The sequence below is a fragment of the Cryptomeria japonica genome, chromosome 3, assembly GCF_030272615.1.
Source record: "Cryptomeria japonica chromosome 3, Sugi_1.0, whole genome shotgun sequence".
Lineage (NCBI taxonomy): Eukaryota > Viridiplantae > Streptophyta > Pinopsida > Cupressales > Cupressaceae > Cryptomeria > Cryptomeria japonica.
The window spans coordinates 810,194,274-810,221,122 of NC_081407.1; the positions used below are offsets into that span (position 1 = coordinate 810,194,274).

The 26,849-nt window shown below is 33.3% G+C and overlaps 3 protein-coding genes across 3 annotated transcripts; all 3 read right to left on the reverse strand.

Annotated features, from left to right (window-relative positions):
• Positions 1–1,941: 1,941 nt before the first annotated feature.
• Positions 1,942–3,282, reverse strand: LOC131054373 (leucine-rich repeat receptor-like serine/threonine-protein kinase BAM1). The gene has a single exon (XM_057988875.2). It carries the CDS (start codon positions 3,280–3,282, stop codon positions 1,942–1,944), a length of 1,341 nt encoding a protein of 446 aa, XP_057844858.2.
• A 5,516-nt stretch (positions 3,283–8,798) lies between these two features.
• LOC131054372 (leucine-rich repeat receptor-like serine/threonine-protein kinase BAM1) lies at positions 8,799–9,821 on the reverse strand. The gene has a single exon (XM_059217726.1). It carries the CDS (start codon positions 9,819–9,821, stop codon positions 8,799–8,801), a length of 1,023 nt encoding a protein of 340 aa, XP_059073709.1.
• Positions 9,822–10,857: 1,036 nt separating this feature from the next.
• LOC131054371 (MDIS1-interacting receptor like kinase 1-like) lies at positions 10,858–11,319 on the reverse strand. The gene has a single exon (XM_057988873.2). It carries the CDS (start codon positions 11,317–11,319, stop codon positions 10,858–10,860), a length of 462 nt encoding a protein of 153 aa, XP_057844856.2.
• Between the last annotated feature and the right edge of the window lie 15,530 nt (positions 11,320–26,849).

Sequence of the window (26,849 nt, forward strand, 5' to 3'; positions counted from 1 at the left end):
TTGTATGTATATATAATGAAGCAGTAGTAACAGCTGGTTACTTTGATCTTCTATCACAATGATTGGAACACAATAGCAGGTAAATCGACTTATGATCATTCTTCAAATGCTCTTTTACTGAAATTAGATTTGATTGTGCTTCTATTCCTCACAGTAAACACAACTCTTCATAATCTTCAACAAACCTAAAACTAACATCAATGCAGCACCATTGACAACAAATATTAAATTACTGATGCATTGATTGATTTTTGGAAGTAAAGATCATTGTGGAGACGAATTCTATTAAAGCCACCTAGATCTAAAATCAACATGTTGATATTCATAATTTTGATGGTCATACCAATTATTTGTTTTGGTCAATTAGCCATCATTTTGTATGGAAATTGTGTTGAATATTTTTCCACAAATTGTATGGAAGAATATGTACTTTCAACAAATGATTATCTGAATTAAATTATGATCATATTATTATACGACCTTACGGATAAATTTTCTAATTTGATCAATTTTTTATGATTATTCTGAACAGCAAGAAATTTAATGATGCCACAGATTAACACTTGTAATTAATTTCTGTGTGTTTAAACAAGGTAGTGTTCTAATGTTTCTTTTTTTTTCTCTGACTGACTTTATGCAATGCAGGTCTGGGATCACCCATAAGTTGAAAGGGAATTACAGAGATCTTGGCTAGGGAGTATTCTGAATATGGACAAATGTGTGCATTTTAGACTGGGGATGCTTAGGATGGCCAAGGCAAGTCTCAACAATGCCTGCTTCACAAATGGAACTACAGTAGGCAGATTCAGCTCCTGCCAAATTCAGACAGTACCAATTGGGCATGCTTGGCAGCTATTGAATGCGTTTAACATAACTGATTGAGAATTTGCAACCACTCATAATGGAAGTGGAAGTGGTCCAATGCTAAAATGGTTTGTTGACTAGAGATCTTTGCAACTGTTTGATAACCTTGTGATGCTTAACCTTGTGCAAGCATAAGCATCAATGCTATAGCCCAAGAATGTCATCTATAGTTTGAGAAAAATTTGCATTGACTATAGGAATAGTTTAGACTACTGTTGAGTGGCATTTCATTGTATAGCAATTGTAGAGATCATTGTAGTGATGTTGATATTGCACAGTGGTCTTTGGATGCTCCATAGTTGAGCTTGGCTTGTATTCTTGCAAATTTTGTGATTTGAATTGAAAGTACATAAAATAGACAAAAGCATAATTGTTCTTCCACTCTGGCAGGAATGTGTTTTGGGGGTTACATTAGGAAAACTCCTAGGATAAATTGTCTCTCACTGTCTCTCACCATGGTATTAGAAGTTAGTAATTTCATGCATCAAATTTAGATTCATAGCTGTGTAAAAAATTTTGTAATTGCAAAATCATATCAAAATGACATACAATAGTTTTATAGATTTTAAAATATTTACCTAAGTAATACCAATTTTCCTACATACATACATACTACTAATGATCACCTTTAACATCTATCACCATATATCTATAATAAATTTTAAACTAAGTACAATTATTACATTCATTTCATTTTCAGATATTAATTTTAATATATATTCCAATACCAACTCATACATGTAAATTAATTAGTTTATTTTAGTACTAATTTATTGTATGAAGGTGTTTTATTCATTACAATAATATATCTTATAAAAAACAAACCGCTTATAATCTATCCTTTATGGTTTAATTTAAAGCGAGATTTATTATAATTCAAAAATAGATGGAGAGTACAAAGAAATCAATTTGAATGTGCAACTACTCTCAATCTATCGCAACAATTGTTTCATTCAAGTAGCAACCAAACATAAAATAAAACTATACAATCATCAAATGTTTAGTTAAACAGTTAAAAGCATACATAGGCTGTAGCAAGACTCCAGTAAGTAACAATAGGACAGCTAGATTTCGAACTCAGATTATTATCCTGCCACTCAGATGGTTAGCCCGAAGATCAATCTTCTTCAATTTGGGAAGGTTTAGTAAGCCTTTAGGAATGGACCCCTTCAGGTAATTCTCACGCGTGATTACTGTAATAAGAGACATACAACTGCCCAGTGCTCCAGGGATGGGGCCAAATAAGAAGTTGTACTCAAGTCTCAATATTTCCAACCTCCCACCAACGCATACATCCAGTGAAATTATACCAGTAAGCTCGTTAAAGGAAAGATCCACGATCTCCAATTTACCATTCCGTCCAAGCTGCGGCGGAATCCAACCAGTGAAATTATTGTTATACAGGCAGCAAACTTCGAGTTTGGGCAAATCCCCTATAAAGGAAGGAATGCTACCATGAAGCGTGTTGACGAACAGTTGCAGCAGGGTCAACTCCTTGAGTTTTGAGAACTCTTCTGGTATTTCTCCACTCAGCTCGTTCTTTGAAAGATCCATGTATTTCAAGCTCAGGACGCTCCCCAACTCGGGAGGAATAGGTCCAGATAACTTGTTTTTAAACAGGAACAATGTATCGAGACGCTTTAGATTCCCAAGCTCGGGGGGAATGGGACCAGACAACCCACTATCTGCCATATCCAGAATAACAAGGTTGCACAACCTCCCTATCTCGGCAGGGATTCCACCATCAAAATCATTGTAATGTCCTACATACAGCTCACGAAGCCTACTGAGATTTCCAAGATCTGCAGGTATTTTACCGTCGAGATCATTTGTACCGACTGCAAGGTACTCTAGGTGCTCCCACTTACCATACTCTGGAGGAATACTTCCAGAGAAATAGTTTCCTCCCAGGTGGAAATATCTGAGATTAGGAATGTGATATACCTCCAAAGGCAATGGCCCTGTTAAGTTATTGTCGTTAGCGTCCAAAATCTCCAACGCTTTCAATGTTGAGAAATTGGAGGGAAATTTCCCAACAAACATATTATGGGAGATGTTGAAGGATTTTAGACCTACGGCATTGGTGATGTTTGAAGGAAATGAGCCTGTGAATTTATTGGCTGCAACGGTGAAATTGACGAGACTATGAAAGTGACCTAATTGGGGCGTAATTTGGCCAGAAAGATTCATGTTTGAGATATCCAGGCTTATGATACGATCAAAAGCATCACATTGAACTCCAGCCCAGAAACAATAGTGGCTAGAATTAGCCTCTCTCCAACCATCCAGAAACCCAGCTGGATCAACAATGGCAGATTTGAGGGACATAAGCAGCTTGGCATTAGAAGAATGTGAAGATTGAGATGAAGCCACATGAGAAAGAAAAACCAGGACAACCACCCAAATACCCCCTTCCATGTTCCAATCCAAAAGACTCCTGAAAATTACAGGACTCTAAAACAGTTCTGATTCACTCTCTAAAATCACAAAGACACACTACAAACGTGCATAATACTTGTCACTACTCACACAATACTTGAGACTTGAGAATTCCAGTCTATGGCTCAAACCACAAGATCGGACATGAAAAACAACACCATTGTCTCTCGTTTTATTGCCTCGACGAGCATATGTTCCTCAATTTCCTTGAAGTGTAAATAGGTTAAGAGTAAATTAATTGTTGACCATGACTTAGTTAACTACTATAGACCAACGCACTCACGTCAACCTGCAGTTATCAAACTTACCCGATATTTTAGATCCAAAATCTTTCCGTGAAACTACATTTTAAGTATCAGTTTTTTAAGGTTTAAGTGATGGAAGAGTCAAACAATTAATAATAAATTTAGTTTAATCCTTAAAAAGATTATTGTAGACTAATTTCTTTAACCTATAGTTATTGTTACTGTCGGTCGCATTGTAGATTCGTGAAGATGCTTTGCATATGGCCAATTGCTGTCAATTGCATTGGGGAGGAAACAAGAGCGACGAATTTCATTTCTTCGAAAAAGATGGGCACTCAATTTTCCTTCTTTATTCTTGTTACGTGATAGAAACGGACATTGAATTTCATTTCTTCCTCCTTGCTGCTGCGAAAATTTCGAATAACACTAATCATTTAACAATTCTGGATGTAATTTTTTTTTTTTTAATATCAATCAAGCATTCAATAGATAATTGAGAAAACTTGTACTATTTTCTTTGACAACATTCTAATTTATAATGAAATATGAGAGGAACATTTGAAACATGCTGTTTGGCATTCTAGAACAACAATCATTTACACTGAAGAGTCCAAATGTAAGTTTGGGTTCATTCTAAATTTATGACATATCATAGGTTTTAAGGGAGCGTACAGGTTCAATTTTTTTAAAATTTAGCAATGATTTATACAATCAATTCAACAAGTTTTAGAATATAATAGTGTTCCAACGTTAATGTTCACATCTATGGATGCAATTCAATTGGTCTTTATAGCCTTTCAATTTTTTTAGATTAAATTATATGTTTTTAGCATATATCTATATTACACGCCTTTAATGCTATAACAGAATTTTATTGTGGAAAAAAAAATAAAAAATTATTATAGAATGAATGTAGAAAAGAAAAAATTAAATGTCCAAATTTAAAAATTAAAAGATACAGCCAAGAAGTTTTTCTTATTACTTCAACAATAGTTTTCTTCAAATCAATCTTCATAGATCCTTCAAATCAATCTTCATAGATCCTTGAGGATGATCTCAAGACAAACATGAATAATTGATTTCACAAAAAATCCATGTATATTTTTAAATTCTTACAATTTTAGAAAATTATAAATTATGATCATCCATAGAAAATTCAAGATTGAAACTCTTTTTATTTGTGTTGAAAATCATTTAATTATTGATAGTATAGATTAATAGTTATTCCAATACTCCCTGTTAATTTCTACCAAAAGTTATTTCTCATACCTCAATGTCTCATTATCCAATTGGAGATACTTTGTGGAACAAAATCATAGAAGAAAATTATGAAGAGTTGGAAATGGTGATGGCTCTCACTCGCGGGAAGAATTACTATGTTGAAAGTCATGGCAGTTGCAATCTCGACTTACATGCTTTCTTATGTCGAAATCACCAAAGGCATGGCTAAATTTTTTTTATTCCAACAAAGGAAATTTATATGATAAGGATCAAATGACAAGAAGTGAATTCCATTGATTTTTGGGAGGAAAGAGAAAAACCAAAAAGCAAGTGGCGGTGTCAGCATTTGGGATACACAACTACAAATCATTGCCCTAGGAGAAAATCCAGTTTCTTGAATTTACAAGAATCCTAATGCCATGTGGTGTAAAGTTTTACCAAAAAAATATGCCTACAGAAGACACACCCAATCAAATTCTAACCATTGCACATCTCTCATATGGTTAATCTATTTGGAATTTTATGTCCAGATGCAGGAGCCTAATCATGGATCACATAACATGGAGGATTAGGGATGGACACAAAGCTTCCTTCTGGATCGAATTGTGAAATAGATACTATCCACTATCTTTAGTCCCCAATTCAGAAGCTACCAATCACATTAATAAAATGGAATACAGAAGCAAGATACATGATCATATAGGAATATTGTGGAATGGTGGCTCTGGATCATTCAAATGGGAAAAATTTAAAATGATAAATTTAGATAGTCAGAAAATATTTAAGAAGAATTCAATAACTGGCATGTGATACTTTCAAACAAAGAAGACAAAATAATCAGGTGCACAACAAAGATGGGCAAATACTCTACAAGGCTTAGTTACGAAGTTGCAACAATGGATTGAGAGACTTGTCCCTGGCCCATAGAATTATGTTGGGATAAGAATATTCTTCCAAAAGTAGGTGCCTTTACATGGACCGCTCTTCACAATCAAATTTAAAAGGGACAAATCGATGAAGTTAGGATTTTCTGGTTGATTCATATGCCCAATATGTAAAGCTTGTGATGAAATGGTGGACTACTTCTTTGTCCATTGTGAAATGGCCCAAGCTTGCTTGTCCAAGTTTCAGTGAATGTTAGCCTTGCAAGGTCCCCTTCCCAACACATTTGGGAGATTTTCTCATGTTGGCCAATTTTGCATAGTGGCTCCCTATGGGATGGTGTAGTTCTGACAATTGTCATTTGGTAAATTTGGAAGTAGAGGAATATGAGAAAATTTAAAGAGATAAAGTCACTATTGAAACCAAAATTTGTGAACACCAAAATACAAAGGTAATCAATAAAAAAATGAAGTACTTTTCAACTTGTTATGAAATGACAAAGGTTTGGAAGCACCTTATTCCATTGAAATGTGGTTTTATCAAAACCAAGAAAGATAAGATGGACGCTCCCTCTTTTAGGAAGGCTAAAACTCAATTTAGATGCAGTAAGATGGACACTTCCTCTTTGAGGAAGGTTGAAATTCAAATTTGATGGTGTCTTTAGGGGAAACTCTGGAGCATTAGGATCCAACACATTGAAAGATGCAGCCAATAACAACATAGAATTTTCAGAAATATTAGAAGGCCTCAAAAGATATAGAAAACATAATTTAAACCACATTGACATTGAGTGTGACCCTTTCATAGTTGTGAAGGAAATTATATCAAACCATGCCCCAAGTTGGAAACTTAAAATGTTGATAAATTGCATGTGAGTGTTTTTGGAAAGGATATCAAATTTTCAATAAATAAATTTTCAAGGAAGGAAACTCAATTGTTGATCTTCTCTCTAAATTGGTCATTGACCAAAATTTCACAAATGTAGTTTTAGACAATTTCTTGTCTTAAGGATCTCTCTAAGAAATTATGGATCAAGATGGTGGGGATGATATAGATGGATTTCCATGATTATAGAAATGACAACAATGGTAAAGAATTGAAGCATATTTGGTAAGTTGAGTAGAAATGTGATCTATAGATGAATAGATGGGATGTTTAAATGATAAAACAATGACATCCTCCCATCGGCTATACAATCAATGTGTTCTTTGTCTTTATTCATTTTGGCCATCATTTTATATGCAACAATAATTAACATTTGGGCTAATAGGTTCAATGCAATATGGATCACTACTTCTCTGAATAAAAATATGTTGTATGATGCCTTTGCCATGCTGTGTTATGCTTTGACAAGGAATAACATGGAGACCTATCCTTACTTCATTAATTTCAATGTATTAACTTCCAACTCAGATTGAAAGAACCCAAAAATTCATAGAAGGCATTAGAATCCTAGTACTCTCTCTATACATATAGGAGCATGTTGTAAATTTATCTATATTTAATATAACTGGAGCTACCCCTGGTAGCAATTTCCAAAAAAAAAAACTTTGTATTAATTGAAATCTAAAATTTATGATTATTGTGCACTAGTGACTAAATTAAGGTAATGGGATAAAAAATATATATATATTTTATTTAAGAATCTATAAGAAAAAGAAAGATAAACAATAAATTCATTTATGCCCTTGAAATTGAGGTTGATGAAAAGAATTTAAATTTTAACATTGAGAAAAATAATTGTGTTGGGGACTCTTAACAATCTAGTCTCTATCTATAGTCATCTCTTGGATGAATAGAATTTTGCATCTTTGATCCTCATAAATAACAAGATACCATAGAAAACTATTATTTCTCCACAACGACTATCATATGTCACAACATATAAGACACTCGATTACAAAATTGTCTTAGGATTTTAATTTATTGTTACAATGTCTATAAATATGTCAATAATTTAAGATGAAATGAATAACCAGTTAGACATATTATTCTAGGTTATTCAATTATGAATGATTAAATAGATTAGATTTCTATAATGTTGCTCACAAACATAATAATTTTAATTTAATTGTCATTATATTCAATAGTAATGATATCACCCTAACCCCTTAACTAGAGTGGTTACCCAATTAATTCCAATATTAGTAAATCCACGAGTATCCTTCTTTATATAAATTCAACCTAGTTGAAGTGATCCTAATTGGTTTTTATAGATACTGATAACTCTATTACTATTTTCCACTTTCTTTAAGACTTAGGACACCAAACTACAAAATGTGCTTATGCCTTTTGTTTATTATTACAAAGTCTAAAAATATGCTGAACTTTTAAAATAAAATGTATAATTGATTAGACCTATATCATTCTAGGTTAGTCAACTATGAGTGATTAGAGAGTTAAGATTGCTATACTATTGTTCACAAACATAATCATTTTAAGTTGATTGGCATTTCAACCAATATTGATGATGTTAACCTAATAATTTGTAATAGTATTAATTCCATTGGTATCCTCATTGATTGATTATGATAAGTCAACTTAATTTAAGTGATCATAATTGATTTTTCTAGATATTCATAGCTCTATCACTATGTTTCATTTTCTTATGTTGGCATTTGGTTACTATCAACTCAATCTAATATAATATTTCAATAACCACTAATATAATATAATGTTAATAAAAACACTCTCATTATCACAATCAATTATTCACCTATGATAATATTGTATTCTAATTAATACTAATTTTTTCAACATAATAAGAAACTACTTTTTCAGTTTTCGGGACATGTAGTGTCGCAGTCAAAACATTTTGTTGGTGAAGCGGCCACTAAGGTTCAAACCCCTGTTGGACCATTGTGTCAATGGCGAGGACGTGTCATACTAGCGTCACCAATCATGTTAAAAAGTTGTTTATCAGACATTAAATTAAAAAATAAATTAAAAATTAAAAAAATAAAAAAATATACCTTTTCACGTCTCTCACAAAATATTTACATTAAATTTCTAACCAAATACTATTATTTCAGTCCATTTTAAACATTTATTTCAATAACATATATATCTAGTTCTAGTTCTGTCACTAGTCTCTAGTTAGTGCTTATTGGTTCTCTGCTGTTTTCTGTTTTTTGGGGTTTTGTCCACTCAGATGGTTATCCTGCCACTCAGATGGTTATACCGAAGACTAATATTCACCAATTGGGGAAGGGTACCTAAGCCTTTAGGAATGCCACCATGAAGCATGCTCCTGGAGAGATACATCACGGTTAACTCCTTGAGCTTTGAGAATTCTTCTGGGATTTCTCCTGTCAACTCATTGTGTGAAAGATCCATATGCTTCAAGCTCACCAGGTTCCCCAACTCTGGAGGAATGGATCCCTTCAGCTTATTCTCACGCATAATTACTTTAATAAGAGACACACAGTTGCCCAGCGCTCCAGGAATGGTGCCAAACAACAAGTTGTAATCAAGTCTCAGTAACTCCAACCTCGCACCGAAGCACAAAGGAATTAAACCAGAAAGCTCGTTAAAGGAAAGGTCGATCTCCCGCAATTTACCATTCCATCCGAGCTGCTCTGGAATCCCTCCAGTGAAATTATTATTCCACAGGTACAAAAATTGGAGGTTGGGCAAGTCCCCTATAAAGGAGGGAATGCCTCCATGAAGCATGTTCCAGCTGAGCTGTAGCAGAGTCAACTTCTGGAGCTTTGAGAATTCTTCTGCTATTTCTCCTGTTAAGTCGTTGTGTGAAAGACCCATGGATTTCAAGCTCGGGAGGCTTCCCAACTCTGGAGGAATAGTCCCAGATAACTTGTTTCGCCACAGGTACAATGTATGGAGATGCTTTAGATTCCCAAGCTCGGAAGGTATGGGACCAGACAACCCACAAGATGGCATATCCAGAATAAAAAGGTCTCTCAACTTCCCTATCTCGGGAGGAATTCCATCATCAAAATTATTGTAAAAGCCTACATACAGCTCATAATGGGGAGGAATACTTCCATTGACTGCAAGGTACTCCAGGTGTTCCCACCGACCATAATGGGGAGGAATACTTCCAGAGAAAAAGTTCCCTCCCAGGTGGACATGTCTCAGATTGGGTATCCGGCACACCTCCAAAGGCAATGGCCCTCTTAAGTAGTTGTCATAAAGACCATTACAAACCATCAAGAACAGATACCTATTGTTGCTCAACTCATATAATAAACACAGCCAATGACACAGAAAGGTTAAACAAACCAAGCCAGATACAAATCATAAAGACCATTACAAACCATCAAGAACAGATACCTATTGTTGCTCAACTCATATAATAAACACAGCCAATGACACAGAAAACGCTCTGACATTTGGTTGCAAGTTTCTAAAACCCTTTCAACAAATCCATTTTGTACATCCTGGGATAATGGCATTTTATCAAGCAATTCTTGAAGGCATTCTGTCAAACAGTTCATGTTTCTTTTCTATGCTTCCACGTTTGGGATACATGTCTACTAGGCTAGTTGCAGCTACAAAATCCTCTTTGCTTTAACCTGTAACGATTGCAATAAGGGTTAATCATGTGATTGAATTATGCACAGCTCTCAGTCATTAAACCCACATGGCTGCATGAAAATTCACAAGCAAAGCTTACAATGTTAGAATGTGTTTCAGAGTACTTTCATTGAATCAAAGAATTAGAGAGCATCCTTACGAAATCCATTTTTAGCATATCCTACAATCATTGAGTGAGGCATTATGTCAAACAGTTCACGCGCTTCACCCATGCTTCCACACTTTGCAAACATATATACCAGAGCGTATGAACTTTAAAATCTGGAAAACAAGACCTTCTATTAAGCTTTGAAAGATGTCCATATCCTGATCGAAATCTTCTGTTTTGGGACAGGCAAGGAGAATGCTGGAAAAGGCTGCAGACCGTGGCTTTACACCTGCCAATTGCATTTGCTTGAAAGTTTCTGAAATCCTTTCAACAAATCCATTTTGCCTATATCCTGATTTATCGGGACACCATTATCAGAAGCTCCCCTTGTAGTACGGGCTGGAAGCGACTGGGCACGTGGAGTACTGCAGCGCGGGAAGAGTAATGATTTTGAATTTTGTTTGGCTTATGCGCGCGATAACGGGACTGCTCACGGGAACAGAAAACGGAAAAGGGCGTAGATGATTGAATGGACCCCACAAGAGCCACCTAAGCAATCTGTCAGCTTAGTGTGTGCTGTTTAAGGGTGGCCAGAATCTCCAGGGCCTTCAATTTGGAAAAGTTGGTGGGAAAATTCCCAACAAACATACTACTGCAGATGTTGAAGGATTTTAGACCTAAGCCATTTGTGATATTTGAAGGGAATGGGCCTGTGAACTTATTCGCTGCAACACTGAAATTGATGAGACTATGGAAGTAACCTATCTGGGGTGCAATTTGGCCAGAAAGATTCATGTTTGATATATCCAGGCCGATGATACGATCAAAAGAATCACATTGAACCCCAGCCCAGGAACAGTAATGGCTATAATTTGCCTCTCTCCAGCCATCCAGAAACCCAGATGGATCAACAATGGCAGATTTGAGGGACAGAAGCAGCTTGGCATTGGAAGAATGTGAAGATTGAGATGAACCCACATGACTAAGAAAAACCAGGACAAACACCCAATGACCCCCTTCCATGTTCATATCCAAAAGGCACCTGAACGTACAAGACTTTTAAAATGTTCTGATTCACCCTCTAAAAACACAGAGACACTGTACAGACGTGCATAATATTTGTTACGACTCAAACTATAGAACACAAGATCAGACAACAAAAAAGTATCTCGTTTTACTGACTCACATTTGAAGCTCAGAACACAAGATCAGACAACAAAAAAGTATCTCGTTTTATTGACTCACATTTGAAGCTCAGAACACAAGATCGGACATTAAAAAAAAGAACTCAGTATCCCGTTTTATTGCCTCGGTGGGCATAAATTCCTCAAACTTCCTTGAAGTGTAAGTGGACCAGCGTTCCAAATAAATCATTGATTTGTTGACCATGGTTTAGTTGACTACTATAGACCAACGCACTCACTTCAACCTCTTTAATATAAATATTTGAATTATATAATTAATTATTTTGATATAAAGAAAATGTAAATATATTACAATATTTAGGCTTTATTAAAGCTTCTATTGCAAGCATTTATTTGTATAATTTATCGATGTATTAGATAGTTTGATATTTTTAAATTAATGATATGATATTTTTATGATAAATTAAAAAATATAAACTCTTTTAGTTATGAATTTACGAATTATTTATATATATAATTAAGTTTTTATTTATATTTATAGAAAATAATAAAATATTATTTCTTTTTCATAATTGAAAGGATTTATTTATTCAATACTAATATTTATTTTGCTCAACTTTCATTTCACATTATGACTGGATGGATGGATGGATGTTGGGTAGAGTCAATTCATGCACCCAATGAGTAAGAACAAGTGTAATGCTTGATAAATGTTACATAGGAGTCAATTTAAGTATCGTAGAGGTTAAATAAATGTTATACCCTACCCTAACCCCAACACTAACCCTAACATTGATCCTAAAACTAACACTAATTCTAATTTTAAATCCAATTCTAATTGTAGTCCTAATCATATCCAGAGTTCTATCTCTAACTACAACTGTAACCCTAACCCTAATTATATCTCTAACCATAACCCTAAGTTTATCTCTAACCCTAATCCTAACATTAACTTTAAACCTAATCCTAAGTTGAATTCTAACTCTATCCTTGATACTAACACTATTTATAGCCATAATGATAACTATAACTTTAACCCTAACCCTAACAATAATCCTAATTGTGAGCCTAAAACTAATACCGATTCTAATCATAACTCTAATCGTAATGCTAACCTTGACCCTAAAACTAAATCTAATCTTAACCCTAACAATGTCACTAGCTCTAACCATAACCATAATTGTAACTCTAACCCTAACAATAACCCTAACCATGACCCTAAAAATAAAACTATTTCTAAATCTATCTCTAATCATAACTCTAATCATAATCCTATCTTGACCTTAAAACTAAATCTAATCTTAACCCTAACACTATCACTAGCTTTAACCATAACCATAATTGTAACTCTAACCCTAACAATAACCTTAACCATGACCCTAAAAATAAAACTATTTCTAACTCTATCTCTAATCATAACCCTAATCATAACCCTAACCCTAAAACTAAATCTAATCATAACCCTGACACTAAGACTATTTCTAACCATAATCATAATTGTAACAATAATATTTAATCCTAATCCTAACCCTAATTTTATTTCTAATTGCAACCCTAACCCTAACCCCAACCTTAACCTTGAACTAGAACTAACTCTAACAGTATTTGCAACAACCCTACACCAACCCTACCCAAACCCTAAATATAATGTTAATTGGTTTAAAAAAAATATTACCCTAACCCTAATTATATCTCTAAAACTAATTGTAACCCTAACTATAACCATAATTCTATCTTTAAACCTAATCATAACTCTCATGTTAACCTTAATGCTAGGCATAACCCTAACTAAATTCAACTCTAACTCTAGAATTCTAAATCTAGCCCAAACCTTAACCCTAATTTTATCTCTAACACTAACTATAACCCCAACTTTTATTTTGCCATTAAGCATAATCCTATCCCTAGCCCTAACTTTAATTAATGAAGGGGAAATTCTAGGCATATAACGATAATTTCTAAACAACCCAAAAGAGAAATCTATGCAAATGAGTATTTAGAATCCATACCATCAAAAGATAACATGAGTATTACCCCTAGAAAAAATCTCAAGTGTGAAAAATCCAACCTCCAAAAGTATCCATGCTCAATGTATTATTTAACAATAAATATTACAATGCATCTTCATTGTCCCCATGAACACCTCTTGAACATAAAGCCTCTCTAATGCACCTCCCATGTGTCCAAGCATTAATCCAAACATCCCATGTCATGCTTCACATATACACTCCCTAGAAGAAGAAACAAAACCCTAACTAGCCAACCTTAGACAAACTACCCTTGTGTTTGTTTTTATAGAATAAAACCCACAAAAAACCACCAAGTGGTATTACATAAAACCATGTGACTAAAACCATGTGATTACTAAACCATTGACCCCTTATTTAATATTGGGTACTAAAATTTCACTTTATTAATATTTCCCCAATATTAAATTAAATACATTTTCCCCATGTGAGATCTCACATTAAATATATTTTCTAATATTATGTACAACATAACAAGTGGCCCCAACATGCTAACTCCTCCTATGCAAGTGCTTGTAGGTCCCCCTAGGTGTACCACACACATAATAATAAATTAAACACTATAAAAAAATATCCAATGTGTACAACACTTAATTCCTAACAAGAAGCATACAAGCAAACAACAAATTTGTGGGTCATATCTTCTTTGACATATAACCATTAAACATTATTTCAAGCTATTGAGGACTTACAAAAGTTGGTTAATATTGTCCGGTCATAATGTGAAACTAAAGATTACTAAAAGAAGTATTGTTAAATAAATGACTGAAGTCCAATCCTTTTAACTATGGAGAAAAATGATGCTCTATTATTTTCAATGAATAATAATAAAAATTTGAAAATATAAATATTTATTAATACCAAAATTTATTATACATTTATAATTTATACATATTTTAAAATTTTATAAAAATATCATATAATTAATTTAAATATGTCAAATTATCCTAATACATAATAATTTTATAAAATTCGTCAAGTAAATGTTGCAAATAGAAGCTAGACAAAGCCTAAACATTGTAGTGTGTTCACATTATCTAAATAAAATAATAATTATATTTAAAAAATATTTTATATTAAACTTAATCGTTGTTTCTTTCACGTAACAAGTTAACGGGGGGAAATTTATGTAGAACACAAACAAATTCTGATAGGGTGGGGGGTGAAACAACATATATCAATTTTCATCTATTCATTAACTTTTAGAGTCATTAATTCAGATTAGCCAAAATAGAGATGAAACACAACATTCATAGCACAGAGACACCAACATTAATTACGTGGAAAACCTAAAGAAGGAAAAATCATGGTGAAGATTAATTCAAAATATATGAAACATATTGTTACAATGTTTATTTATAGTGTTAACAGCAATATAATTATCATAATGAATTATTCATCCATCATAATCTTGTGACCTAAACATATGTAATTGTAAATATTTAATAGTCAAAACTGTGACATAATATAAATCATAAATTTAGAGGTGAATTGAGAAATTGGAGGGAAAAGCATCAAGAATTATTCTGGCCAATTACTTCGAAAAAGACTGGCACTAAATTTTAAATGTTTCTTTCCGAAAATGATTGGCACTAAATTTCAATTCCTTTCCATGTTACGCGAAAGAAACGGGCATTGAATTTCACTTATTTTCCTTGCTGCCATTCATTGTCATGCGAAATTTTCGAGCGACATTACTCGACCACCAATTCTAAATGTATTTTTTAAAAATAAAAATTATTAGTTTATTAAATTTAATATAAAATATTTTTTAAATATAATTAATTATTATTTTATTAAGAAAATGTGAGCATGCTATAATATTTGGGCTCCATCCACTTTCTATTTGCAAGCATTTACTTGTAGAATATTTCTATGTATTAATAGATAAAAAAAAATCATTTTCTCTCTTGTTTGACTGCTGCATGTCTTAGGGCGTGTTCCCATGCGGTTGCTTAGCTTATTTTGGCTAGCATCAGCTGCTCAATATTTTTAGGAATTATTTGTGGAGCAGCTAGCCCCATGAATATTTATCTTTTATTTATCTTTGCTGATTATTTATAAACAAAACATTTTAATTTCTTATTAATAGTATTAATACTAATTTGTGAATTTAAAATTTGAAAAACAAAATAGAAATAAAATCTTAAAGAGAGAGAGAGAGAGAGAGAGAGAGAGAGAGAGAGAGCAAATTGTGGAGCCACATGACACTTTTATTAATAAGCAGTCACTGCTTATTTCCAGCCCCCCCCCTTTTCTTCCATGGCTTATTTTTAATTCCTAAACAATAGTTGCTCCACCAAAGTAGGGAAAGATCCTAGATTATCCTTTTTTCCACAATTTTAAAGTTGCATGGGAACACTTAACTGCTTAAATTTAAGTAGAAAATAGAGTTAAGAAGCTACATGGGAACATAAGGTTAGTTTCAGATTTCAAAATTTAACATTTGGAGGATCAAGCTTAAGAAGCACACCTAAGTTTTCACTACTTATGTGGCATTAGTCCATTCTTTTTTTGAACATTCTTTTTCATTCAATCAATAGTCATCATTAATATTCAAATTCAAACTCTATTCTTATCTAGAAGTTTGGGGGATAACCGTATGTGTTTGATTATGTAAAACAACGTATACCTAGCATTTAGTGGGAAATAGTTGTTGCAATGAAAAGACGAGATGGGTATCCTCATGATGTAGTCACACCATTTCACCATATCTAATAAAGAAGTTTCTAACCTAATTAGTTTAACCTAATTAGTTTTCATCTGTTAGCATACTCCTAACCTGTGCAAAAATGGGAGCTCTGGAATAGGGTATGGATATTTGGCAATAAGTTGGGATGATGTTGGCAAATGAAAATTGTTTGGGCTCGAAACTTGTCTATTGAATATGGTGAAATGATATGATTACATCACAAGGATGCCCAAGTCTTCTATTCATTATAACAACCATTTTCCATGAGACATATGTATATGTTGTTTTATATCATCAAATACTTATAGTCATCCACCAAACTTTTACATGAAAACAAATTTTGAATTTGAATGGTAATAATGGTTATTGTTTGTATAGGAATAGATGTTGGTGAAAGGAATGGGCCCACATCTACCACCCAAGTGGTCAAAGCTTATAGTTTGATCTTTAAGTATAATGGGAACTAATAGAAAATTGGCCAAAGGTTTTAGGCAAAATAATATTACACGAGGTAATGTTGGGCTCCTTTCATTCAAATATATTAAATACTTATAGGATTCCAAAATCCTATTTTATAGGAAGCCTCTTATAACAACTCTACTAAATATATGAGTTTATTTAACAACTCAACTTCCTACAACCAAGTATGTTCAACCAATATATTAGCTTATTAACAAACCATGTGACTAACAATAATATTAAGTTGTTTTTCAACAACTGAATATTAATATGACACTTATTTAAACACATATATCAACACCCCCCTAAATATTCTAGGCTTAATTATTTATGCATCCTATGATGCAATATTACCACCTATGTGAACACTAATTCCCAACAAGAACTACTATCCAATATTGTGGATTCGTTTATAAAATTAAAAATTATTATTTTATTAGATATAAAATATTTTCAAAATACTTGAATAATTATTCTTTTATTAAGAAATTGTGAACATTGTAAACTATATTGACTCTATTTGCAAGAATTTAACTGTAGAAGTTATATATGTATTATTAGATAAATTGATATCTTTTATATAAAAAAAAAGATATTTTTACAATTCTTTAAAATATATATAAATAATTATAATTATAATTGTATGAATTTTTTTGGTATCAAGAAATATATATATATAATTCTTTTTCAAAGTTTAATCAATATTAATTAGAAATTATGTTAAAATGGAGTTTTCCAAAATTTTACTATTCTTGACTAGATTGACTTTAACTTGCATAATGTAAGCATGAAACATTGAATTGTTGAACACTTCAATTATTTTTATAACTATTAGTCATGCTTTTTGGTTGTCAATTTAATCGAAATATTTTAATGTTATTTTGAACACCCTACATTTTAAAATGGATATAAAGGTCAAGGATTAGGAAAGCATGAACAAGGAATGAGAAAGCCAGTTGAGCAAACAATGAGGTCAAAGTATAAGGCCTTGGGTATGTCATAGGTAAAGAAAAAATTAATACAAGTGTTACAAATTTAGGCAAATCACTTAAAGGAATGTACACAATATACAATGTTCTACTTGTAATAGGAAAGATCATACAAAGGATGCTCGTATTGAGATATACATCCTTGTACCTTATGTGTATTCAAGAATCATTGTAAAAAGACATGTTGGAACAAAGAGTTGAAGAATGAAAGTATGACAGGAAGCATGAAAATTGATTATGGGTGGATCAATGGATTTGGTTGGCAAAAAGATACAAATATGTTAAAAAGGTTGTATAAACCTACATGTTCACATGTTCATCAAAATAGTGGTAAAGAAAGGTTTGAATGCTTGAGACAAATGGTTGATGACTACTTGTTATGATTAGCACATTGAAAGAGTGTCATGAATCTTCTTTGTGTTAGAGAAAGGAAGGGAAAAAATTTTGATCTCTCATGAGAGAGAGAGAAATGAGTAAATGGATACTTGACTTCTACAAGAAGCTTACTAAGTGGGTCTATAAGACTAGGAAAAATAGTGATGGTAATACCAAATACTGCATTGCAAAGATTCAATTTGTGAATTGTGTGTTTTCTCAGCATCAAAGAGGAGTATATTGGACAATGATGTTGGCCAAGCGTGCAACCAGAAATAAAATTACTAATGGCAAGCATGTAGTTAGAGTTTTTAGATAGACTGTCTAAATTACTTTTCAGTAATTTTTTGCTAACTTTTTATGGATAGTAATTTTTATGTTTTTAAGAGTTTTAGTTGCTTTAAAAGTTATGCATGAAAATGCCAGTTTGTTGTTGTTATCAAGTCTAAAATTTTGATGTGTGTGTTGAGATGAAGATAAGACTTCTATATCAAAGCATGATGTAATTTGTTTTGAATGAATAAAATAAATATTTGTATATAAAATCAAATTATGTTTGCAATTGCAAATTCTCTAGTTAATATAGCAACCTATATACATTTGCATGTATTTCAAAACCTACATGGATGATCTTTCATGGTGATAAGAATAATTACGTTTGGAAATTTGTTAGATTACCAAGAAACTATTTTGAATGGTGCACTATTCATAGTCTACGCAACAATAATTCTTGTGTTGAATCCCCTATAAATATGAATAACATAAATATCAAAACATTGTTCTCGTAGGAACAACAATATCATACAATCATACGATCAAAGAGCTTGCAATTTCATCATGCAATTTAGTGGGTTGGCGAAATTTTACTATTAATGCAAAGTGATTATTTTGGTTGTGAGACAGATGGTCGGCAATTTGCTCGGAAGAAAGAAAGAAAGAAAGCTTCTTTTATAGTCTACAATGTCAGGAGGTTTGTATATGGGTCTAAAAATGGCTAACAAAATTTTACTATTAATGCAAAGTGATTGCTTACTAGTTGTGAGATACATTGTCCATAATTCACTTAGAAAAAGAAAAAAAGAAAAAAATCTTAGACAGTCCACAATGTTGGGTGCTTTGTATATGGGTCTACAAATGGCTTAGAGCAAAGGGCAAGTGCAAGGTAATGAGTCACAAATTCGCGTAAGTCCATGCATTGGAAAACGTGCTCTTATAAACGGGGGCCCATTTTCAAAAAACGGGGGCCCGTTTATGCTTCGGGCTCCCGAGCCGAAAGGTAACGGGGGTCCGAAGCAAAAAAAAAATGGGCCCCCATTTTGTTCTAAAACGGGGGCCTGCTTTTAAACAAAACAGGGGCCCGTTTTTTAGAAACGGGGGCCCGTTTTTAAAAATGGGGGCCTGTTTCTAAAAACGGGGGCCCATTTTGTTTAAAAGCGGGCCCCCGTTTCTAAATGGCATTTTTCCTTTTTTTCCACAAGCCGCCCTTGTTTGAAAACGGGGGCCCATTTTGTGGAAGTTGATTCCACAACCCGCCACTTGGCTCGGGATTAGGCCCGGGATAGGCCTGGGATGGCCACACCTGAGACATGGACCTGCAAATTCAAATCTCCATGAATGAAAGCACAAATATGAACTTCAAAAATAGTTTACGTGCCTCTAATCAGAGAATTTTTATACGAAATTAAAACCCATTTCAGATTATACTGTCTAGATTCTAAATATGTAAATTTATTTAAAAATTGATTATTTTAACTATTTTTCATTTAATTTATACTAAATCGGGTCCATAAATTTGAAATATTAACTAATTTTGTTAATTTAATAACTTTTTTATTTTAAAGAATTTTGGAAAAAAAATTATATGTCATCAATCTACACAAAATTCTTTTGTATTTAAAAAAAAAAATCAAAAAATGTTAAGTTTACATCAAATTATGTGGGTCGTACACGTCAAATTTTTAAAAAGATAATTACGGCCATTAAAAAATTAATTAAAAAAAAATATTAGAAAAAAAAAATACAGAAAAATATGCTCATCAATCTTCAATGTGTTACAAACCATTTCCCAAAGAGGTTTGAGAAAATAATTTTAATTGTGTCAAAAAGTGTGGGTCGTACACATGCATGGTATGGTCCTGAAACAGGCATTTTTAAAACATAGTTTTCAGAACTCCATTCAAAAAGTTATTTTTTATTATGTGGGTATTAAAATAAATTATATATTTGGAAAGTAAACTCAGAGGGATATCTTTTATATTACTAACTTTTTCCAAGATTCAATCTCTAAGTGTTTCAAAATTTAAGCTCAAATGAGACAAAATCTGAAAATCAGGGAAAACACTTCCACTTTTTGGCCAAAAAGTGGACTCATCTTCTTGCACTGACCCCAAAATGGGATGACTTGATACCTTACCCCCTATGATATTTGAACTTGGGACCTCTCTTTCAAGACCACGAGTTCTCTACCACTAGACCAATCTAATAAGATTTGTTGTAATTATAGCCACAGCAACGAAATGACGCTTATAACACCTTTTTTCTATTTTTGAAGCATTCAATGAGAATTATATCCAACGACGTGTAAATGGGTGATGCTTATGAAAGTTTTGATTATAAATAACTTATTACTCATTATTTCTACCCATTTTTAAAAATAGGTTGTAAGCACCAAATATCTAGAAATATATTTGAAAAAAAAGTTCCAATAGGAATTTAAGTACTCTCAAAGGCATTGTTTTTGGATGCTAAAAAATATAAGTACTCTGAAACTCCTACTTTCATTTTTTTTATTTCTCAGTACTAAATTGGATTTTGAAAAGAGTGAGATTAAACATGAACAATAGATGTAGTGTGTATTACAAGTGTCTTTGACTTTGCATGTAACACATGTTTTAGGATTTCATCATCTTTGTCCTTGATGTATGCTCAAAGAAATTTGATGATAACAAATCAATTTGTTCGAGTGTGATCTCAACCTGAGACTGATAATATGTAACTAACACTTGTGCTAACTATCAAATCACATCATTCCACTATGATGGTTATTGTCTCTAAACTTCGTAGTAACAATAAGATTTTTAATGATAACATGAATATTAGTAGGAATATTTTTCACTATATCTAGATATTGCATAGACCCTCCTTTAAACTTTTGGCAGATCATTTGACATCCCACACTTATTTTACTGAATGCTAAGCACTTTTGTTCTTTCAATTTCAATAGTTAAGCCTCCATTCACCAATTTCAAACTAAATTTTTTTATACGTTTAATTATCTTCATTTAATATAAGGAATTATTAATGGTAGCTTAATATTTACTATAAAGCTAGATCAAATCAAAACTATTTTGAACTATGGGGATTAGTTCCAGGTTTCCTCAAAACAATTTGAAGTCACTTAAGTCTTTAATACAGGCTTGTAGAAAGCATAGCTCAATTCAACAACCCTTGTTTTGGTTAATGCTCAATGAAATGATTGTAATGTATAAGTAAATTAAGGAGAGAAAATAACTTCTTGTACATTAAATTCTCATAGTTTCTTAGGGTGTTGTGTTTCACTTTGACTAGGTCAATTAATTAATAAAAATTTACTTTTAATATTAATTGTGCATGTATTTCATGTTATTTGTGTATGACATTATATTATAAAACTCTAAAAAAAAAATATGCTTTTAAATTTGAAATTGTGAGCACCATCAAATAAATATTTTGAATATTTATCATTTTATTCACCATTTTCTCACCCATATGATCTATGATACTACACCACTAGTTATAATGATAAAAATGTCAATCTACTATGAAAGGTGAGATTATTTGCCTTTCAACTAGTCAATATGATATAAAAGAAATTGTATAAAAGTTCTATCAAACAAAGTGAGTATATATACATATAAGATGCAATTTCATGTAAATTTAAGTTTGAACACTATATATACATAAATATATGCTAATTTTATTTGTATACATATATAGTTGAATACATTCATCTTATTCATATATTTATCACACTCACCAATATACCCATCTTGATATAGTTGTTATCCACATATACCTAATCACTTACTCACTCAAGGTTGTTTTCTATGGTTGTAAGGTTAACTCTATAATCACAAAGTTGGACATTCCCTTTCTAAAATTTAATATCAACATTGGACTAAGTGACTCCCTTTCTTTTCATGTCTTGAGCCAACTGTAAATTCCAGAAGAATGAATAAAATGAAAAAAACAATAACAAAGAAAAATACAAACACAGATTTAATAGCGGTGCACCAAATTGGCTATGTCCACTTTGAAAGCAAGGGAAAACCTCTATTAATGTTATCTGGTAATACATCATACATGGGCATTTATACATTCATATTCATATATGAACTGAAGAGTTGGGGGAGCCAAAAGGTCATGTGACCATTAGGATTGACATTCCCAACAATCTCCCCCGTGAAGTCCAACTGACACAGCGATGCATGGTAACATTTCCTGCATCCACTTCAATTATCATATCAAAGCAATACCTAGTGAATATTTTAACTTCACCAAAATCTATTCATAGATGATGCGAATTAATCTTCTCCAAGTTAGATAGAAGTATAAAAACCTCATCTCCTATTACTGCACCCATTAATCTATACTAGGAACAAAACTTCCAACAAGTGCAAAATACACGCCTTCAGCGGAGTCTCCTGCTCCTGTGCTCCCCATAACAGAACATCTTAAAAAATTCCATCTGCCTTAGACACCCTCAATTTTTGAGCTTGAGTCGGACGCTGAGAACGCCAACGAATGACCCCAATCTTCTTAATGCCCCTAAACATTGTACCTAAAAAATAATCATATGTATCTTGTTTCGCTAGTAGAGCACTTGTTTGTGCATGTTCCCTAGTCGTTCTTTTATTAACTGACCAAGCTGCCACCATGCCCAGACCTTGCCATGCCATGACACAAACTCCAACACAAAATGATTCACCATGTTTTTATCAAAATCCTCGCCTCCCAAATGCGTATAACTAGTTGTGGCTTTGACTTCAATCACATATGTTTTAATGGCAGACTCTTCAGGAACAAAATCCGTGCACGTTTCACACTCCTCCTCTTGAATTTTCAATGATATTCTTCTCACTGGACCTCTTCGAATTCACTTCATCAAATGTGTTGAAAACCCAACAAGCCTATCCTCGAAAACAACAAAAAAAGAATAGTCATCTTGTTCATTCGAACCCTTTCTCTTTTCCTTAGGCAAAATGGCATGAGTCAGGTCGACAACACCCTTCCAAGGAAGCTTCATTGTTTCTCCAAGGCTTATGAGCCCCACAGCCAAAGAAACTGATTGCAGATTAAACGGATGCACCTCCACGTAAATCTCTTCCTTAACCAAGGTCTTCACTAGTTTGCCAAGGTTCAAAATTCCTCTCCTAACGTCTTTTTCAGCGTCTAAAATATGAGACGACTTCTCAATGTCCACATCTCAATTCATATCTTCTCCATTATCAATATCATAGTCATTTATCCCAACATCTGCGATGATTGTTCTGCTTCTTTCAGGAAACCCCAAATCAAGAGAATAGCCCCAAATCAAGGGAATAGCTAATACCACCATCCAAATTCAAATGGACATCTTCTGCCGCTGTCACTTAGTGGCGCTTGTCCATCCTGACATCCATGTCTTCCCTTTCTATTTCTCGCCGCTGGTGAGGGTGGTTATCAGAGTTTCCTTCTCCATTGTATCTACCCTCATAGGCTCTCTTGGCCTTTTCTATGATCCCATTGATCTCCATTCCCTCTCTATGATTCCTCCTATCTCTTTGTCATCTATGATATATTAAATAAGAATGTATGTGTTTATTGTCATTCTCAATATCGTGGGAGTGCCTCTTCATCTTTTCCAAGGCCACATCATCTATAGAGATTTTTGAAGCCACAATAACTCCTAGGCTTCCTTGCTTTGCTCCCTCACTCCAATCTGCATCCTCCTCATCCTGGGAGGCAAAATCAATAGCAGATTCAACTTGGGTTTCTGATGGCATACTATCTTTCTCGTGCAATCTTCTAAGTTCCTCCTCTTTAACAATCTTTCTCGTGCAATCTTCTAAGTTCCTCGTCTTCAACAATAACTTCTTTTCCAACATCTTTTTGCCAATAAATTACAGCGTTTACATAGGGATCATCATCAGTTCCAACCAAGGCATCATGGTGTTCAACCTTCACCATATGAATAGCAACAATTTTTTGGCCATTAACAGTTTCGCCAATACATGCCATAGTTGCCTCAAGAGAGGAGTAAGTAAGAATCCCAACATCCTTCTCTTTAGCTGAATTCTCCTCTTTCTTCCAACCATCCCACCAGTGTACACGACACTTCAAGCATAGAGAAACATGGAACAAAAGATTATCAGACATCTTCCAAATTTTATCTCCTTCTTCTTCTTCCTATATACAGTGAAATGTGATGATGGTAAACTATTGCAAAACCACAAAGATCCAGCAACAACAAACCCTAGTACTACATTAAAGCATTCACCATACACCAATGAAGATACCTAAGAATATGCAAATCAACAAATTGAACAATAATGCCATTCACATGTCAAGTAGGGTTTTAATCTCCATTGTCTCCTATCTCCATTGATCTTGTTTGATATATTTGCTCTCATATTTTGTATGTGCACAAGATCTCAACAAATAACGGATAGTGGTTGTGAAGTCGCTTGATTGCATAAAGTATTGATTAGGTAGATGCATTAGGTGTTAGAGAGAGAGAAAGAATCCTCTTATATAGAAGATGCTTTAGAAAATGGAAGGATAAGATTAATAGGTGAAAAAAATAAATGGTCGGCTAAGATTAAAGTATAGGTAGAAGAAATAATAAAATAATGAAGGGGGTAGGTAGAGGAAAATTAAGAGATCAATGACATTTGTCATGAAGATAAAAATCTAATGAATTAATTAAATAAATAAATATTTATTTAATTAATAAAGGAAGTGGGACCAATTAAATAAATAAAGTATTTATTTAATTTAAGAGAAAGAAAATTTAAATAAATAAAAATATTTTTAAATGAGAAAAGGGCTAGAAGAGGCTAAATGAATTAATTAAATAAATAAGAATTTATTTAATTATTAGAAGACTTAAGGATAAAACAATTAAATAAATAAAAATGTTTATTTAATTAAATGAGACAATTTTAGGCATCATCTCAAAGAAGATAAGATAAACTAATACAAATATGTCACAAGATGGGAATGATATGCCCCCTCGAGAGATTGGATGAAAAGAAAGTGCAAACAATCTCTCGATAAGAAAGAAAGACTACAAAGGACTAACGGAATAGGATGACAAAGTTAGACGGGATAGGATGAAAAAGTCAGATGAGAAAAAGAGGTTCACTCGGGAAGGAAAAAATGGAAATGACAGAGTAGGGTTGAGTTGCCTATTTATACAGGCTCAAAGGAAAGCATCCTCATTGGCATCCATAACACTCAGGAGATCAGAGTTGACTAAAGCACCTAGAAAGAAGTCAACAATACAGGAGAGATGACAGATAGGTTTCACAGATTTGATCGCGTCTGACGGTTCCAGTGGTTAGATGACATGGGTGAGTCGGTATGTACCCTAACCTAGCTTTGTACATTTTGCATTTATTATGCATTTAATGCCTTCTAAGAGTAGTTAGACAAAAATATGAAAGCAGTCTTTAGGTCAAAATAGCATCTAGGTTAGGTTTGAGCGCGTCTTTGATGAACAGGAATGTCTGGGTCACATGTCTGTGTATGTCATCGCGTATGCGATCATGTATGGTCACATATGTGATAAACAAATGTGTCTACGTAGAAAAATCTTATTTATGTAGAAAGTGTCACGTTTGTGATTAACAAGTGTGGCTGCAATGCCAAAGCATGTCTAGGTCTAGCAGTGTCGTGTTTGTGTTGATAAAGCACGTCTGTGGTGCCAAACTACACATAGGTTATATAAAATCGTGTCTTTGTTGCAAAAAATACTTCTATGTCTATAAAAGGGCCAAAAGTGACAGTTTTGTGATGAACGTATGCTGTCATTTGTTAAGATACTGAGAGGACTCACTCAAACAGGTGCCCTAGGGTAGAGAAACTAGAAACAAGGTTGGAATTGACAATTTTGTGATAAACATACATTGCCAATTGGATAAATTGTTGAGAGGACTCACTCAACAGGTTCCCTAAAGTAGATAGGTTTGCTAAGCTGAGTATAGGATAAGTCAGCTAATTGATAGAATTCAGTGAGTGCTCTAGAAAAAATAGGTTGTGGTGCTATGTGATAAACATAAGTACTGGGATAGATAGGATAAGATACGTAGCACTATGTGATGAACATGAGTACCACTAAGATTGACATGATTGGTTTGATCAAATGCAGGAGAACTTTCCCCAGCTAGAGTCACAAGAGAGATTCTCATTGACTCAACGATTACGACCAGAGTTGATTGGTGATGATCATGTCGCCATTGATGATATGGGAGAGGCATGCAATGTTTATGTCAGAGATTCGGACGAACACATGACTATTGACTACTCTTGGAGAGGTGTCACTCAGAGATGTGCACATTTCATTTGTCGATTGGCGAGATGTCAATCACATTAGAGGATGTATACATGATACTATAGATATCGATCTATAGAGATCTAGTAGTATATGACTGGGAGTGAGACAGGGATGCACTCTAACGAATCTTTAGAGACCCAGATTTAGAGCTCAGACCAGAACATTTGAGCTAGGATGTCATGTATTCCTATGGACAAACATTGGCAGCAGTCCTAGGGGGTATGATCAATAGGTATCTATGTCCTGATAGAGCAACATGGGGATTAGCCATTGGATGGGGGAGGACATTGG

Excerpts from the sequence above, each read along its gene's own strand:
- LOC131054371 (XM_057988873.2), bottom strand. The coding sequence starts at position 11,319 with ATGGAAGGGGGTCATTGGGTGTTTGTCCTGGTTTTTCTTAGTCATGTG.
- LOC131054373 (XM_057988875.2), bottom strand. The coding sequence starts at position 3,282 with ATGGAAGGGGGTATTTGGGTGGTTGTCCTGGTTTTTCTTTCTCATGTG.
- LOC131054372 (XM_059217726.1), bottom strand. The coding sequence starts at position 9,821 with ATGGTTTGTAATGGTCTTTATGACAACTACTTAAGAGGGCCATTGCCT.